Here is an 18,883-nt window from a genome sequence, read left to right as displayed (position 1 = left end):
ACTTTACCGATTCACTCTGTTGTACAATTATAAAAATATTATCATGACAACAAAAACATTTGATTAAGTTCATTTTCAAAAGCAGAAAAGCGCAACTTTGTACAATCTGTGGACAATTTAATTGGGGTCAGATCAATTAATGCAAAACTCAGTAAGCTGTAACTTAATTGCTGTAAAAGATAAAAAAAAAATGAAAATATGCTACAAATCTACTCATATAGTTAAATTCTCAGAAAGTGTGAAATTAATTACAACTGCACTTGTGAAATATTTTTCTTTATGGCACCTTCACATGCAAAACCCGGTGTAAGCCGGTTTGTTATGTGTCTAATAATTTGATACGCACTTTCTCTTTTTACCCCCGTGCCAAATCAAATTAGATATTGGAACACATATAAAGATTTGTAGACTTTTACGTCACATCGCTTCATTAGCCAGATACCCCATTCACATTCACTGTAATAAATAGACATCTAAAAATGTACCTTACTATTTGTTTTGTTTCAAAAATATTGAATGAATTAGCAAAAAACAAACATTTTAACATTTTGAACAAACAAATCAGTGAATGTCTAGATTTTTAATCTCCCTAGTACGACAAACAGTCGGTCCATTGACCACATAGCTATATAGGAAAGAACAGATATACAATTCAAAGGAAATTTTATACAACACAATGCATTTTATCGCTTTTAGATTACAATTCATTTGATTGGCACAGTGTTAGATAAGAATGGTTGCTGGGAAGGAACCAGGCAAGCAAACGGACTTTTTGTAGTTTGTCCGAGTTTTGATGTTTATTAGTACAATCTATAAAACATATGTAGGTACTCGCACTGTGATTCTCCAAACGGTGTCTTGATTTATGGAGTCTTTAAATGAAGTGTTCGGATTTCACAAGTGGAAATTAAGCTGATAGATAACATGTGGCATTAGTATTTTAAATTAAACAAATATTGGTAAGTGACTCTAAATGTACTATTTTAACTGGAGATAAGATACTTAAATGTCTACATTGATGTACTTGTTCTTCAAAAAGGTTGTTATGAAATTAGATATGAAAGAAAACTTCAATGATGGTTTAATACTGAATTACGAATTATATTTTTACACTGCATGGTAAATTTACACTGTATAAATTTAGTATATCAGTAGCGTCATTTGTTGATACAGATTGGTACGAATACAATTATTCGTAAGAAGCACTTGGAAATGTTGAATGCCCTTGAAATTTCAAGAGCCATTTTTTGTATACATTACGTTTACTGGATAATTCTTATAAAAAAAACAGTAGAAAGTGTATTGTTTGTTTGTTTGTTGGGGTTTAACGTCCGAGCAGCAATATTTCAGCTATATTCAGACGATGAACATTGATGATAAAATGAACATGAAATGATGATGAAATGAAAAAAGGATGGGACACAAGGACAATGGGGTCGACAACTTTTGATTGCCACTGGGAATAGGGAGAGGTGGGTAGAGTCGGGCAATTTGGCCTCCTGTGGCGGAGCCCTATGGTTCCTACTCCGGGAGAATACCACAGTAGGGATCTTTAACGTGCGAGGAACGTGGCATCTTTCCCAACACGGTGCACCACTATGGTTTGCGGTTAGGTTTTCCGAGTTATAGCGTGACAACCCCAGCATGTAACACGCCAGGGGTACCCCATTCCACCACCTGGGGCACACATTCCAGTTGCTCTGTGAGCAGAGCGCCCTAGCCCCCGAATAAGGTTCTGAGCACTATTTAGTCGCCTTTTACGACAAGCTTAGCGCTGCTGCAGGCCTATTCTTATAACACCCGGACCTGCACGGGTCAGTAGTAGAAAAGTGTAGCTGAGATTAAATCATATCGTAATCATGACACAAATGTAATTATAATATATTCATTTGAAAAAAAAAACGTCTAGACCTAGATGACGACCTTCACATTAAAGTCGGAAATTAGCCTTCATCCATTTTGTTCTTTCAGTGCATGTTGCGGAGCATAAACGAATCCTTGTATAGACTCTTACAGAATAAAATATCCTAATTGGTCCAATTAATGACTCGTGAAGGGCATAACAAAACTGAACAAAATAATTGCATTCACATAAATATTACACACAAGTATATTCACGGCAGAAAAAAGAACGACATTCATTGCATAAGTGACATGAGAAGAAGTGAAACATTCAAACTCAGACAAATATAGGTTGTTGTCTCTTTGACATGTATACCATACCTATTCTCGTTATATTTTATGTAAATCCTACGTAAACGCTAAGTGAAGAATTAAGACTCGTTTTATCAATCGAAAACTTGCATATGTTTTACAAAAATCGGAACAACGGAAATCGCTCGGCCGTTGTCAACAATATACATTTGTCTGTATCATCAAAGTTGCTGCTCCTGCCTTTTGACACTAATTTCTTCGTATTAGTTTTTTTTTTTTTTTTTTTTAATAAGTCGTATTTCATATTTTATCCAACATTAGGCTAGCTGTCATTCAACCAACAGAAAAACACTGATCATGTGTTTTTATTTAATGTAAACATTCCCAATAGTTGTATTTATACAAAGCGTTATCATGTCATATTTATCTTCGTCGTTCTTTTCTTGTAAGGCTTCAAAGGAAACTAACAAAGTATTCAAATATGAAATTTGATACATTACTAATAAAGTGATGTGTTAAAAAGAGTTTTATAAGTTTGTAGATGAAAAAATAATTTGATCATAAACGAGATATAGATTGGCCATAAATGAGAACAAAATGCACATTGTTCAGATAAATTCATTTTAATTGCCAACGTTTCTCCCTTTAACAATATATTAAAATAAACATAGTTTTTAAAATTGTTATTATGACGGCCTCAAATTGTCTTCGTGCTTTAAATTTCTTATTGCTTTTACGGGGAAAGTTTTACAAGCGATAAACAATTGGACGTCTTTCTGTTGCTCTGTATGAAATTGTAAAATTAACGTTCTGGTTGCAAAAGAGTATATATTGATAACACGGAGGGTGTCACATTATTATTATCCGGGAATATTATTGCTTCTGGTTAAAGTAAGATTAGCAAATATGATTCATTTCCATTATCATTTTGTTATCTCGCTGCATGAACATTGTATTAATTTTTCTTTGCAGATTTTGATGTCGTAAAAGATGTTTTATTAATTTTGAATTTTTGCTAGGTGTACAATAGGACTTTTTATAACACTCAATTCAAATCAAAATAGTGAAGAAGAAAAAAATGGGAAAATTAAGCGCAGTGATTTGATATTTAGATATTTTTGTATCCGATATTAATTAAGAGACTTGAAATTATGTATTACGGACTACACCAGTCTGCGGTACCCAACATAAAACATAAATAACAAGGGGGTAGGTAGGTAATGTTTTAAGGTGAAAACAATCATCTTTCACAAGTTATCAGAAGATGACATGGTATACGTTAAATTATGTTATTGTAAAATATAATATGAGACGGAAAATCAGAGAAATTATTACATACAGTCATGATTATTGAAAGTCCATATCCTGACTTTTGCATGATTGAAAAACGTAAAACCAATTGGAGTATGAAATAGTGCATACTAAAGTTGTAACATCTATGTTACCAATAGTAAAATGAGAGAAGATGTATTTTGTTAATTGCTTCCTTATGTATCTCGGAAACCCTAATCGTGTCACGTTGCTTGCGAAATTAAGAATACTGAAAATAAACCGAGATACAAATTCTTGCAAAAAACAGGCAGCTCGGGTTTAATTGTGTGAAGAGTGAGGAGGGGCTTACAATAGAATATGGTAAAATGACAACTGATCAATATGTAAGGCCTACTTAAATTGCTTTCAAAAGCTATAATAAGAAAATAAATACTTTAATATCTGAAAGAACAGTTTTGCAAAAAAGGTTATTTTCCCCAGTTTATTTATATCATTAATTACTTTCTTTTACATTTGTTTTCTCATAATGCATGCATATTAGAGAAAATATTAAATCTTCATTGTTTGCAGCATTGTATTAGATATACGTATGCATTGGTTTTCTCTGGTAGCATTCTCAGCTGCGTTATTATTTTAAGTAATTGTATTGAAAAAGTGTCCACATTGCAATAAAACTTTAACAAAGTATTTACTTTCGAAACAAAGCACATGGCGAAATATTTCTCAAACCTCTTCTCTAAAGTGCTATGAGAGAACAAATAATTTAAATATTTGTTTACAGAAAGATTAGGGTTGGATTAAGAATGTTATGAATTTTCTTAAAGATTCACTTCTACAATATACCCACACTAGATTGTTTTTCTTTCTATCAAATTATATTTGTTTTATCTGAGAATGTCACTTATTTTGAACTGCCTCTAAGATGGTTGCCAACCTATAGGGTCTTTTATCAAATAAGGGCAAAATAAATATCCACTTGAATGATATACATGCGGTACATTTTAAAATACATGTTCTAGCACACTTTCTAATCGATGTATCAACACCTTACTTATGTACTTGGATATAATTTTAATTCGCAGTTGCAATACTGTAATTTAAAACAAAATTCTTACCGGTCCGGAAAGTGAAACCCTAAAACTCAATGTTTTAGTATACCAGCCCAGTTATTTTTATCAGTATTGACTAGTAATGCAAATTGTCCATTCGATTTACTAAATGATCAAGACAATGTGACAACTGAAATAAAAGGAAATTAAAAACTAAAATAAAAAGTGTCATACATGTATAGACGTTGTATTTCATATTTGTAACACGCATTATATAAGTATATGAAAATAAGCTTACTTTAAAATTTCGGGATTGTTACATTATTAAAATACTATCAGTATAAGAAAGCTTGGTTTCTAAAAATATTAAACTGCATTTTTGTATATGGTATAAGAACGAAATATAAACCGAGCATATATTTTCAACTCACTCCAAATTCAACTTATTTCCACTAGCATTTTCCTTGTTTTTATCTAAATCAAAATGAAGAAACAGATGAAAAAAATAACATTATAGTTATGTCAATGTAGTCAAATGCAAGATACTAATTTCTTACGGAGTGCATTGATACATCATGTGTCTCATGACATTGGTTTTCTTTTTTTTCAGGAATGGCAACTTCAACATCTTGGACATTATGGAAACGACTTCCACCGCGATACCAGCTAAGTGTGAGAACCTTTGTAGATGATGATGATATAATACAACCTTCCCCTCCAGGCTCGCCCAAACAGCAAAGAAGGGGTTCGGCTAGACAGTCTAGAAGTGAGCTGAGATCCCCGAAGCAAAAACCATCATCTCCAACACCAGGACAGAGACGTACTGTACAATATGTTTCAGAACCACCGAGTCCGGGGCAGAAAAGATCTATCCAAAACATTCCAGACTTCCCAGCCAGAGATATATCATTAGACAGGCCTAGTAGCCCGTCCGGATCATTTTTCCCTTACAGGAAATCCGGATACATTGATCATTTTAAAACCCAGCAGAGGGTGAATTCTGCACGTGTACGAATGGCTACAGACGATGATTGTGGGTCACGATCACCGTCACCTCAAGGGAGATTCAATAAAGCGCCTTCAAACACAGACTCTAAAACTGTACAAGATGGAGGATGTCCATCAGCAAAGTCCCGTGTTGCCGATATTCAACATTCATTTACACGTTGTGAACATCATACTAAAACCCGGACTGATGGCGAGAAAAACGGGTCAAATTCATGCCCACAATATTCTAACAAAATGGAACAAAGAAAATATTTAGTCAGAGAAACGGATGAAGGAACAATGTATATAGACCGTGGTAAAATTATCTACTTCCGCAGATACAAATCTAGTCCTGTATCGCAAGCTTCATATTTCTCTCGGTACAGTGACGGTGGATATCTTGCTAGTATAAGAAGAGAATATTTGACAAAACCAAGATTACTTGCCATGGGACCAGACCGCAGAAACGAACAAAGTGAAACAAAAATCCACCAGGAACGGGAATATTACAATCGGAAAGTTGCTCACATACTTGACTATTACAGTTACCCAGATGAGGATAACATCTCTGTAGATGATTTGTCAAAATACACATCTTCAACAAAAAGGGTTGAATCTCCGAGAAAAGCGGTCAATATGACGTCTAGAAACGTAAAAAGAATCTATTTTGCATATCCGAAACCGGAACACGAAGTTCGGCCATTGCAAGTGCAAGATCTACAAGCAGACCCCGGATCGTATTTCAAAATGAATCAACAGTTAAAATTACATGATAGAGACAAAAACTTCTACTTAAAGACACCAAGCCATAAGCCAATTATTCGTGAGGCAGACATGCTAGACTGTGCGTGTGGTATGTGCAGGATAGAAATGCAACTTGCCCTAATGGCACAAGCGGAAGCCGACCACCATGCCAAATTCGTACAGAGTAAAACATTAAAATCGAAAATGTCGGAGAAGATAAGTGATAAAAAACAAACTATCGATACTGAACTTAAGTTGGATCTATCGTCAATTGAACAGGAAGCTAACGAGAAAACACAGATCGACTCACAGAATATAGGAAACAAAGAAGACAAAGGTACCAGTCCTAGTAAAGGAGAGGCAAACAAGCAGGAGCAAGTACTTACTGTAACCATTCCTAAGATGGAGACGAACAGGGAAAATAGCGAGGTTACTAAAGAAAATGCTACACAGACAGAACGAGCTAAAAGTAGAGAGTCTTCCTGAATAATGCTCTGAGAATATGCCAAAGCGCCAAATTTAAACATTATTGAAATCGATTCAAGCATTTTTGCTTTGTCCGTCTGAAATGAATTAGCTTAATTAAAATACCTGGCATGTTGTAGAACTATACCCTATGGCCCTATCGTGTTTGTAATTTTAAAAATTCAGTTTGACCAGAAATGATGTATCAGAGATATAACATATAAAGCGAATTTCAATAACTGCACATTAGGTTATTATAAACAAACATGACTTCCTCTTATTTTAAAGATAAACCTGAAGCAACGGTACGGTTTGTATAGCAATGGTTTATTATCTGCGTTTGTTACCTGCAGTAACATTTGGGATTCTCAAAGTCACCAATTTGATAAATTGTTTCAACAAAAATCGCCACAAATTATTAATAGGACTCCAAAGGTTTTGATAGCGTTTCTTTCAAACAAAAAATATACTAGTCGTTTATGTGAACTATATTTGTATAAACTTCAAATTTCAGTATCTTCGTTACGATACAAGCATTCTAGACTTTTATTGTAAAAGACAACGAGAGGAGTTGCAACAAACTGGTTCGGTGACAAGGTTACCTGAATATCATTTTAAAGAAGTTGGTGAAAGGTTTTAAATGGTTAACTATCCCATTCTATGGATGTCATAGTTGTGAAGAATAAAGATTTTCAGCTCCCTGACATAAAATCAAAATCCTTTCTTTCAAATATGCTATGTTGATATTGAAAACAATTACTGTCTTTCAAAAAAAAGATAGCCGACGCAGTAAAATTTTGTTCTTTTTACATACGAGTTTTTTTTTCGAACACCACTAAGTTACATCAGTTTTTGGCCAATCGGGAAACAGAATTGCGATCAGGTGACTTGCGTTTCCATGGAAGAGTGTCTTTAAGGTCAAAGGGTTAAAAAAGCGAAACTATACCGACTGCGTCGGAAAAATCTATATCATTTAGGGGTTTAGTTAATATGATAAAACGTTCACATGCATTAAACGTACCATTCACCCTGCAGACATATACAGGATACAAGTTTAAGTTTGTTTTTTTTAAGTTCTAATCAGTCTCAGTATAATTGTGTAAATATCATCGAGCTAGATTTTTTAAATGAACAGAAGAGCATGGTTTTAGGATCGATACAGAAACTTACATAAAACGAAAAAAAAATGTCGCACACTGAATTCATCCTCTAAGAAGAAGATCGATTCAAGTTTTATTTAATGAAGCTTATAGTATGCAGACTTTTCTTTGTTTGTTGCAGTTGTTTGCTGTTTTTTACCTTCTCTTACAAGTGCATTCGACTTTGCATCGCGATTTATGAATACCTTTTAAGTGGATCGATTTGTTTGATTATTATAACAAAGGCTGTATATGATTTCTGTACTACATTAGTAGTCGTGTTGTTCCAAGGAAGTTAAATGTAAATTAGCATGAAAGGTTTCGGTGAACTATAGATTCAGCACATACAAAAAATTCTTTAATAAATAAGGAAGATTTTTACCTGACGACGGTGTTGTTTGTCCAGTAACAAGATAGTCCGTTAGTTCATAACAGTACCTATAGCTTAATTTCGGTTTTTTGAATTTCTAAGACAAGTATCTGAAGCTGTACACTTGCTTCTCTTTTTGATTTGTTTAACGTTGAATTTTTTTAATTTGTGGTAGCTATATACAATAAAAATGTATTGATATTCCTACTGATAAAACACTGCATGTAGCTGTCATTCTTCATTCTAGCAACAGTTATTACCAACAAGCTATCATTCAGAAATTGCCATAGTATAATTATTATATCAAGACTCTTGTAAATCGTAATAGGTCATTTTAGTCTAATTTGGGGTTTTCATTTTAGGTTAATGAATGTTACAGCAGATTTATCCTTCAAGTTGTTAAATAAGCCCGAAGCACTTAAACACTAGTGTTTTAGTGAAATAACCAGACTTAAGAAAGGCGAGCAAACAACACAATTTTTGATAAATAAAGTGCATAACAAATGTCCTTATCCATGTATTATTAGAGTTATTGCATGAACCTTTGTGTAGAATTGTATACAGTAAGATGCTTTCTGTGGCAAATATTTTGATGCTACATGTATATAATATTCTGGTTTATGGTAACTATCTTAATTGGACAAGTGGTCTAAGTAACACAAATTGAGCGAAACCAATGTTTAACCGCGGCGTGATACATAGTACACATGTATTACATAGGTATAACTATATACTTGAACGGTTGATGTTTCATGTGAAGCCAAGAATCGTGCAAAAATGTGATTCATGGGTGAACAGCCTACGTATCTTTATTTTTGATATTTTGTTTGAATTGCCATAGTGAACAGAAATTAACATTCGGTTTTTTATTTAACCCGTGTTCTAATGAGAGAAAAATTATATAGAATGCACTGTAGATTTTAAAATTAAAGGAGATAAATCTGTAAATGACACTCAAATACATTAGAATCTCTTTGATTTTCAATATTGATTATCCCCTAAGAGCAGACAGATTTCAATGAATAATTACACATTTCATAATATAGACCCTTAAAACAATGTAATTGCAAAAATAAATATATATAGCCTTTTTTTAGGTATAGAACGTTTTCCAGATTTTGCATGATTCTTACAAAGACAGCTACTTAAATGTTTTTCTTCGTAGAAAACTCTTTGGATTTACACGTAAGTCTGTCATCTTGTATTCTCGGTAGTTTTTGTTGCCTGTTACACCAATTCATAATGCATTGTTACAATGAACATAGATTGTGGGTCAACGACAATTAACGCATTACTGTAAAACTCTGGTCCGTCTCATCAGATATCACCGTGATCACAGCGCTGATTTTAACCAGAATATTTTTTGTACTTTCCAAGCTATGTGTGCAGGCTTAGATGGTATAGAAACACCAGATGTACGATCAGTGTAAAGACATCTCAAGTCAACACATATAAGAAAAAATACAAGTGAATATCAACCTTAGCTTCGAATATCCCCTTGGATGAGGGTCCAAGGCAATTTACATGTAGTCAGTCAATTTGTACATGTATCAACTGCATTTTAAAATTAAAAATAAGACCAATTCAAGCCCTGAAAAGACTAGAAAAGATACCCAAATCAACCTACCGTGACAAAAAGGAGTATGCACCGGACCGCTGTCTAATCGATATGTTTTATTCTCCCACTTAAAAGTAAGGAAACAAGTCGCCAGTATACAGAATTAAAAATAAAAATTAGCTCAATGGACCAGATGTTAATCTTTTTTTTTAAAAAAGATAGCAATTTATTAACTCATCAATAAATAGTTCCAGATAGATAACATTATTGGATTATTTGCATGACGTACCCGTTTGTAATAATTCGCAATTAAATAAAGTATTATTATCACAAAGTAATAATCACTTCAATTGCTGTTCGGTCAGCAAGCGCTTGTCTAAATCACTAAAATCGAATAAATGCCCTGGAATAGTAATCCTGGAATCAGAAGGACTCTTATCATGTTTATCATGTCTATCATGCCTATCGTGTTTATGTTTGTCCCTATGTGACCGGGAAGAACGAGAATGGTGAGATGAACGCCCTCTAGGTTCGTCGTACCACAACGTATCATCGGGAACTTCTAATTCAACTGTCTCAATGTCAAGACCGGTAGTACCTGTCCCTTCTGGGGGACCACACCCTTCTATACTTTCTAACCAACTTTGGCACTTTTTTGTTGTTTCGTCCATACCACTTTGACTCCGTAATCCAATATCTTCCGGGTCAGTGTCTGCCAGACTTAAAGTCACATCACAGTCTGGTAGTTCTTCTTGTTGGATACAATATTCACTTCTAGTTCTATGAATCCTTGCACGTGGTCTTTTAGTTGGACGACTGGCGCGAACAGAGGTGCTTGGCTGAGGTCCAACCGGAGAACTTTTTGAACCCCCTTCATCTGATGAAGTTTGTTGTTGAACTTTCAAGTCTAACCAACATGGAGGTTTAGGTGGCCTAGTGTTGGTCATACTGAGTGATGAACCAGATTTTGTCTTATGCATTATATCGACATTATTCATACCATTATCAACATTGTCCCCACCGTTGAAATAAGTCGTCCTCAAAATATTCTATGTTCGATGGTAATCCACAACAGAAAAATAAAATCCCAGAGAATACTTGAGAATTAAACGGATGTAAACTGACGTTTGTAATGTAAACAATTGTTCATTTCAAAGATAGAAGCACCATTTTTCGGCTATTGATAACTCTAAAAATAGCACAGATGATGTGAAATACTGCCAGTACACTACAGAAATCTAATTACCCTTCTGATCAACATAAACAGCATAAACCGTTAATCCAATCCGTATTTTGTGTGTCTGCCTTAATTAATCCCATAATCTTGATGTGCTAGCAAGGAAGAGCAATTAAACGGTTGTTGTCGGATATCTGGGTCATTTTCGTTCGCGCATCAATCACAAGGGGCGATTGGGGTTACACGTGCGTAAACAACGTATATTTGCTTAACTTAATCAACAAAGACAAATTAACCGCAATCTATTTTTGCAACTGGTTTCATATTTAATTCAATACTTTGTAATTGTGTGTAAGGTGTGCAGAGGAAGTGCAGACGAACAGTCTTGGCACCTCTCCGCTTGAACAATGCAAGCGTGTCAGTTTACACACAAGTCATAGCTGTGTTTATCATTAACGGTTTATTCTTTGTCTGCTATAGAGATATGGAAAAACTATTTTCTTACTGAACAGAAGTTGATGATTTACGATTTAGGCAGTCATATTATGCTCTTCTCGTTGATCAATTAACACAGAGCCTGCACCTTGTATTCTTCGGGTACAGTTATCTGTCTGGGATAGTTTATAGCATTTAACTAGATAATTAAATGGCCAATTTATAGTTTTTTTCTGTACGCTCGCATGTCGGATCATATACGACTACTGACAGTCCGTTCTGTAGGTTGTACCATGGACAATTGTAGATTTATTAATTTTTGTTTTGCAGAATGTTTTACTGTCTGGATTTCTATTAAAAGAACTATTGCAATACTCAGCGATTCTTGCTTAAAAACACATCTATAATTTCTGACTATTTTTAATTTGCGATGGTGCGTTTAAGTTCGTGCAATTATTTCATTCTTAACTAAAATACAGACGTATTAATGTATGCGCTTAGTTTGTCTACTTGCGTCTTTGAGAAAGTTTAAAGCCAATATTTTTTCGATCGTTAATTAATATGCTTTACAGAATTATGTACACGCATTAAAAGTATGCATGCTGAGGTAGTATTTTTCACTGTTGTATTCACGATGTTGTATCAAGAATACATTTTTGTATTTGCAGTTATAATATTAACAATTAGAAATCTATTTTTTACATATGATACATGCACCAGTTTCTCTTCCGTATTCACTTCACATGGTATGCAAAATAGTCTGAAATACAATTAAGAGTGTCAAGATAGGGGTTGTATGGTCCATGAGCTTGAAGGGTTCAAAATGTACGATTTAAAGTCACTTTCTTTTAAAAGTTTGTCATGATTGAATTTACACCTACTTCGGAAGATTCTTGTTATCACTAAACCAGTGGTTTATATAAAGTTGTGACTCTCATTTTGTACCTCGGTCATTCTTGATTGATAACTGCGAAATCGTTTTCTGTTCAACACACAACAATTTGAGTTTATCATTTTTGGTGGGTCACGAAACCTGGATTTCTGCAATGGGGCTGACCAAATTTCAGACGATTTTTTAATGAACTTGTTTATGGCGCACTATACAGTTACATTTAGGCGCATTATTTCGCACACCAAGCTGGCCTAATTTTTGTAAAACTGAAAATTAAAAATTTGTGAATATATTGTTTAAATGTAGTTAAGCATTTACACGTCGACCGATATAATATTTGTTATGGTAAACAAGTGTAATTAAATTAAGAAAGGTGACCGGAATGTTTTGAAGTCTCCTGTCGTATTTGATTTTCTCCTTAGCATCAGCTGGCCGATTTTCAAAGTACCTTATTTTGCACGAAACGCAAGGGCTTGCTCCCACTATCAAATATGCAGCCCATTAGTGTATAACTTATAGGTTATATACTAGTGGGGTTGCATATTTGGTAGTGGGAGCAAGTCCCTGTACACGACCTTAAGGAACTAGAATTGCGAGAAAACGAATCCAAAAGGGAGTTATTTATTTACTTTTTTCCCACCTTCTACATGCATGCTTCATCCTGTGCTAGTTTATAAGAACCTTATATCTCATCAAACATAGCTCACCGGGCAAACATATCAATACAGAATAGATATACATTACGTTACACAGATTGTCTGACAGTATTAAGGCTAAAAACCACTAATTCCACTTCCCATAGGCTTCTATGCTAATTTCACAATATTCAATGGCTTCTCTGGACTTTACCTTAACTTTAACCTGCAGAGGACTATATATCAGCATGATTCTACATATGTCAGCTCACAATCCTCAGAATGGCATGTGGGGTTAGCAGACTTGCAGTGCAGTACTGGTCACCGGAAGTGAAGGGTCTATAAATAGCATGGGAAATCCCAGTGTTTTCACAAGATAGGAGTAAATTTAAAAATCAATATGGAGATTAGGCTTCACATCACAAGAAGCCAAATGCACCTATAAAATGTACAGAAATGTTTTTCCTTTCAGAAACTGTTTAAATTTTTTAAATAAGATGAGAACTTTTTTTTACAGCACTATGAGGAACAGGGGTAATTTCTGCGTAGGACTATTTTTGCCTACGTTCCAAATGCTCATTGATTGAATAGGTGCTCTGTAACCTAATTACGGAATGTTTCTGGGTACGGCTTAAGTTTTAGTTGGTTTTCATTACTTCCGGTTTGTCGATTTCCTGTTTTTGTTTTGACTGATGATCAAGTAACGCCGAATATGGGTCTATTTGGTAAATCACAAGAAAAATCACCAAAAGACATGGTAAGACAATGACTTTGAATAATTATCGATTACCGAGGTAGCTGGTAGGAAATAAGTAAAACCTACACTTTTGTGCTTTTTTTTCATTTTTTATGCAGGAGTTCGCAAAATTGGTATTTTAGCATTAAACAGTTCCAGTTAAATCATTTCAATTAATTTACCTGAATATTTCTTATTTTGGTGATAAAATGTAGTTTCCTCACCTTGTACAATGATAATAAGTGAGCTCGCTCTTTAAAGTATAGAAATTTGTCAAAAAATTCATCATATTGACACTTGACTTGAGAAACTTTCCTCTAAACAAAACACTACATCGTAATACATTAAAGCTTAAGAAAAAGTAAAGATGCAGGCTAGACAAAAGGTTTAAATGATGTCTATTTTATGTTCGATAATTGACAAATTTGCTATCTCCCGCTTATAAATGATGAAAAATTCCTAAAAAATTGGCAAAATGATAAAGGACATGAAGTCTAATTTGTTATAAAGGGAACCTAATACTTTTGCTATAGACTTCACTTGCACTTAAGGTCATTGCCTTCCTCATATTACTAGCTATGCCCAGTCATGATATCAGTTTTTTATTCTTACAGGTGAATGAATGGACAAGAAAACTGAGGAAAGAGGGATTCAATATAGATAGACAAATTAGGGGTATATATTTTTTCTCATAATCACAGCATTACTTAAAAAATGGCTGGAAAAGTAACATTAGAATTTTGGCATTTTTTACATTGTGTAATGAAATCAAAACTTCTTTAGTACAACTGTGTATAAGTTAACATTTTTTTTTTGTGTACAATGCATGAACAATTATTTTAAATTACCAGAACAGTTTTTATCTGCCAAACAATTTTGACAACTTCTTTAATACGTTCTTTTATAAGGTAAATCAGCTTTTTAATGTTGAAAACATCTTGTGTTTGTGCAACATTCAACTTTGCATTTTTCAATATAGCCACATGCTTTTGGGCAGGGGAGAGTTACCTGGATAAATGCATACAAGTGACTAGGACTGAATCTTATACTACTAAATATTTTCAGGGATACAGAGAGAACAAGAAAAAACCAAAAGACATTTGAAAGATGCTGCAAAGAAAGGAGAAAAGGGAGCTTGTAAAATTTTGGCCACAGAAATTGTAAAGTCAAGGAAAGCTGTCAACAAATTATATGCATCAAAAGCTCATATGAATTCTGTATCCATGAACATGAAAAACCAACTAGGTATATGAACATAACTTGTTTTATAGGGACAACCCATATCTTGAATTCCTACATTTTTGTACATGATCTGCCAGTCTTGTTGAAAAATTGTTCCTGTTTCTAAATAGTACACTTGTAGTTTGTATATTTTTTGTTATTTAACTTTTTTAAACACCTCCTAAGAAAAAACAAACATCTATACACCAATCAAATTGAACAACAAGGGATCAAATAACTCTATAACAATGCACCTGTTGTGTTATTTTTTCCATTGGACAATTTGAAAATTTGGAGAAAAATGTGTAGCTTGGTTCAACTTTGGACAATAAGACTAAATGTTTGTTTTATGTAGGCCTGTGCAGGGCCAGGTGTTAAAAGAATAGGCTTGCAGCAGCGTTAAGCTTGTCGTAAAAGGCGACTAAATAGTGCTCAGAAGGCTATCCGTGAGCTAAGGCGCTTTGCCAACAGAGCAACTGGGTTGTGTGCCCCAGATGGTGGAATGGGGTACACCTGGCGTGTTACATGCTGGGGTTGTCAGGCTATAATACGGAAAACCTGACCGCAAACCACAGTGGTGCACCGTGTTGGGAAAGATGCCATGTTCCTCGCATGTTAAAGAATCCTACTGTGGTATTCTTCCAGTGTAGGAACCATAGGGCTCTGCCACAGGAGGTTAAATTACCCATCTTACCCACCTCTCCCTATTTCCAGTGGCAATCAAAATTTTTCGACCCCATTATCCATGTGTCCCATCCCTTTTTCATTACATCATCATTTCATGTTCATTTTATCATCCATTTCATGTTCATCATCTGAATATAGCTGAAATATTGCTGCTTGGACGTTAAACCCCAAAATCAAACAATCATTGTTTTATGTATGCTGTAAAATTTTAACCCGACATTAATTAAAAAAGTGGCATTTCATAAAAAAAATTATGTGGATAATTGTGTGTAAGTCTTTTCTATGTAACATTGTTAAGTAAATAGGGGACATACATTGTAGAATGACAATTCTACACGCATTTAGGATTAGTTTCCTTACTATGTCAACTACATTTTTTCTGAGAAGTTTGGTTTCCAACCTGACATATCAATATCCAGATAAAGTAGAGAAGGGTCGCAAGCTCAAGGCAATGTTGGACTACTAAAATAAGCAATCAGTTGGTCTTTCCCAATTGTACTATTATTAATTTGGATAGGTAGTTAGGTAGTTTTTCTCCTACCTCAAATATTTTCCAAGAATCAATCCTACTCCAATTATTCACTAAGAAGAAAAGGGAATAATAACTGTTGAAAATGGCAATATTTTATTCAAGGGAACATTTTTCTGGATACATGGGGAAGAGGAACAAATAGTAATTCACTATTGTCCTTATACTGTAGTTCTGAACCGTTAAATATTTGCTTTTCAGCAACCCTCAGAATAGCTGGTGCATTAGAGAAGAGCACAACAGTGATGAAGAGCATGCAGGCATTAGTCAAATTACCAGAAATTCAGCAAACCATGATGGAGATGTCTAAAGAAATGATGAAGGTTAGATATTTAGAGAAGAAATATGATTAGGTCAAAACTATTCTATTCAAATGGAATAAAAATGGCAAAAATGTATATCATTGATATTTACAACTAACAGATTGGTGATTCAAGGATGGATTGTATTAGTATTTGGAATTGAAATATTGAATAAGTCTTTATCACTCCAACACTGGTTAAGTTAGTTTACTATGTTTCAGGCTGGTATATTAGAAGAGATGTTAGATGATACAATGGACACATTAGATGAAGATGACATGGAAGATGACGTTGATGCTGAGGTTGCAAAAGTGCTAGATGAACTCACCTCGGGTATCTATTGTTACATTAGTTCATTCTTCAATAAAAGTCTATGAACCATAGACAAATATGAATCTTAAAACATTTCACTTTTAACATGGACTATATTTTCAAATTTTCAACAAATATATTTAAGTACAATGGGTACAGTTCTGGTAAGTTTCATTGCTGCACAATTGATTCTAAGAGGAACTATGTAAAATATGATTATTTCAATTCAGGTCAACTGGATAAAGCACCTGATGCCGTTGCCGATACACTGCCATCAGCATCATTAGATGCAGAGGGAGCCACTGCTCTAAGTGATGATGATGAAGCAGAAGAAGATCTGACGAGTCGACTGGAAGCTTTGAAAAGTTAATATTGATCATATGACTCCTTGTTAATGTGATATTTTTATACTTTGTTGACATTATTTATTACATTGTTTTAATAATCCACAGTTGCATCATTGTCATCCAATCATAACTTACTGTTGTACACGTAATGGTTTGTGGGTGTATAGATCTATAAAAGTGTGCAAATACCTTTATTTTGTGTACAACAAAATAAATATTGGTTCATGTTTGTCAAAGCATATATTTGTATTTCCTGAATTGTAGAAATTACATGATGTGCTGATTAAGATATAGAAAAATCCTGATACATTGTACCTGTATGGATAATTTTTTACTACACAAAAAGGGTATTAAAATTGCAAAAAAATAAAGTTTTATGTGTCAATTTAAAGAAATATGTATATTGAGAAAAAAGACTGAAAGTAAATATGTGTTACAGTTTTGGTATTGTTCCAACAATATCATTATCATATGTTGAATTTTATTTTCTGTGTATGTACATGTAGGGTATTTAGAACAGCAGTACAAAGACTGACATATTTTTTTATCAGATATTCTATTATTTACAAATTTTCTATTATACAAATGGATTGTCATTTTATATATACTGATAAAATGCCTGGCCAGTGCGCTACAAAACTTAATAAATACTTAAATCATATTCTTAATCTCCAATCAACGTCTTTGAAACTGCTCAAGTCATAAATGCTAAGGATTTTCTCAGACTTGAGTAATTTTTTAAGTTTTGTGGTGCTGGAACTGGTTTGCTAGTAGTGTGTTCACTAGTATTCATCTATCACAAACACTTGATGTTGTTTAACAGACTCTGATCATGTTGAATCAGGGTTTTATTGAATGTGTATTGCAAATCTTGTTTGCAAATACAAAACTGATAATATGTTGTTAATCTGATGTGCTGGGTCTAAAGAATATAATGATATTATAAGCAATCCTAAACCACATATCAGCATTGCAGGAAATTTAATCAATATGAACTGTCATTGTTTCAAGATTTGACGTAAAATAGAAAGACAGGATGAATTAAAGTTTAGATCTATGAAAATAAATTGTAATAGGTCTTTTACTAAATGTTAGATCACATAAATGATTTGTTTTCTTTTTATACAATTTTGCAATTTTGTTTCTTTGTTATGTATGAATTTATTTCCTTTCAACTTGTTTACAATTCTTTATTTGAGATCCTTCTCTGAACAAAAATATTAACTTTATTCCCTAATTTATCTTGTTAACATTTTTCTTTCAAGTTCAGATTTAGGGTCTATGTTTTGAACATTGATAAACATATTTAAACTCTGAACCTTTTTCTGGTTCTCCACACATTTCTAAATCATGTTCTTTAATATTAATGTAACCTGTGTAGATTGTGTGTTCTTTATGTAATACAAACCAAGTTGACATGGGATTTATGTCTTAAATTCTTCTGAAGGTACTTGAAAATGATATTTTTGAATGTGCATTGTGTATAGACTTCATAATTTCATTTTTATAGAGTAAAAGTGCTAAACTATTGGTTTAGTTTGTTATGGCTCTGGTACCATATGTGACTAACCTCATTAACTGAAAAGGTGCATGTAAATCTTTGGTATAATAGTGAATTCAAAATGAAGACAGAGAAATCTTCAACAAGTTTTTGAAATTCTTTATGTCGTTTCCGAGTGGAGTGAAGCAGAATGAAGGCAGAGATGCAGAATATCAAAATTTTGTTGAAGGTTTTTTTTGCTAATCATTCATTAACGAGTGTAAGTTTCTGTTTGTTTCTGTAATACACTAGAATTTACAGGTCATCTACCTATAGTTGGAGAGAAATAAGTCAACATTTCCCCCAACTTCCATTTTGAGATTACATTTTCA

The 18,883-nt window shown here is 33.7% G+C and overlaps 3 protein-coding genes across 4 annotated transcripts; 2 read left to right on the top strand and 1 right to left on the bottom strand.

Moving 5' to 3' along the window:
• The first annotated feature begins 603 nt into the window (after positions 1-603).
• On the top strand, positions 604-6,813 carry LOC148621778 (uncharacterized). Of its 2 annotated transcripts, none has more exons than XM_088576459.1 (2): positions 604-959; positions 5,086-6,813. In XM_088576459.1, exon 2 carries the CDS (start codon positions 5,088-5,090, stop codon positions 6,690-6,692), a length of 1,605 nt encoding a protein of 534 aa, XP_088432585.1. In that variant the 5' UTR covers positions 604-959; positions 5,086-5,087; the 3' UTR covers positions 6,693-6,813. The 2 variants fall into 2 exon arrangements, with proteins under 2 accessions (XP_088432585.1, XP_088432586.1); XM_088576460.1 differs by lacking the exon at positions 604-959 and adding an exon at positions 2,876-3,045.
• A 3,106-nt stretch (positions 6,814-9,919) lies between these two features.
• On the bottom strand, positions 9,920-11,210 carry LOC148621777 (uncharacterized). Its single transcript, XM_088576455.1, has one exon. The coding sequence runs from the start codon at positions 10,734-10,736 to the stop codon at positions 10,080-10,082; it is 657 nt and encodes a 218-aa protein (XP_088432581.1). The 5' UTR covers positions 10,737-11,210; the 3' UTR covers positions 9,920-10,079.
• Positions 11,211-13,531: 2,321 nt separating this feature from the next.
• On the top strand, positions 13,532-18,539 carry LOC148621776 (charged multivesicular body protein 3-like). Its single transcript, XM_088576458.1, has 6 exons — positions 13,532-13,634; positions 14,228-14,288; positions 14,679-14,858; positions 16,252-16,373; positions 16,574-16,685; positions 16,895-18,539. The coding sequence occupies exons 1-6, from the start codon at positions 13,590-13,592 to the stop codon at positions 17,032-17,034; spliced, it is 660 nt and encodes a 219-aa protein (XP_088432584.1). The 5' UTR covers positions 13,532-13,589; the 3' UTR covers positions 17,035-18,539.
• Positions 18,540-18,883: the final 344 nt, after the last annotated feature.

The sequence above is a fragment of the Perna viridis genome, chromosome 3, assembly GCF_037379345.1.
Source record: "Perna viridis isolate PV_CMFRI_1.1 ecotype Kerala chromosome 3, ASM3737934v1, whole genome shotgun sequence".
Taxonomy (NCBI): domain Eukaryota; kingdom Metazoa; phylum Mollusca; class Bivalvia; order Mytilida; family Mytilidae; genus Perna; species Perna viridis.
The sequence above is the reverse complement of the archived record's forward strand: the minus strand, read 5'-3'. Positions and strand labels throughout refer to the sequence as shown.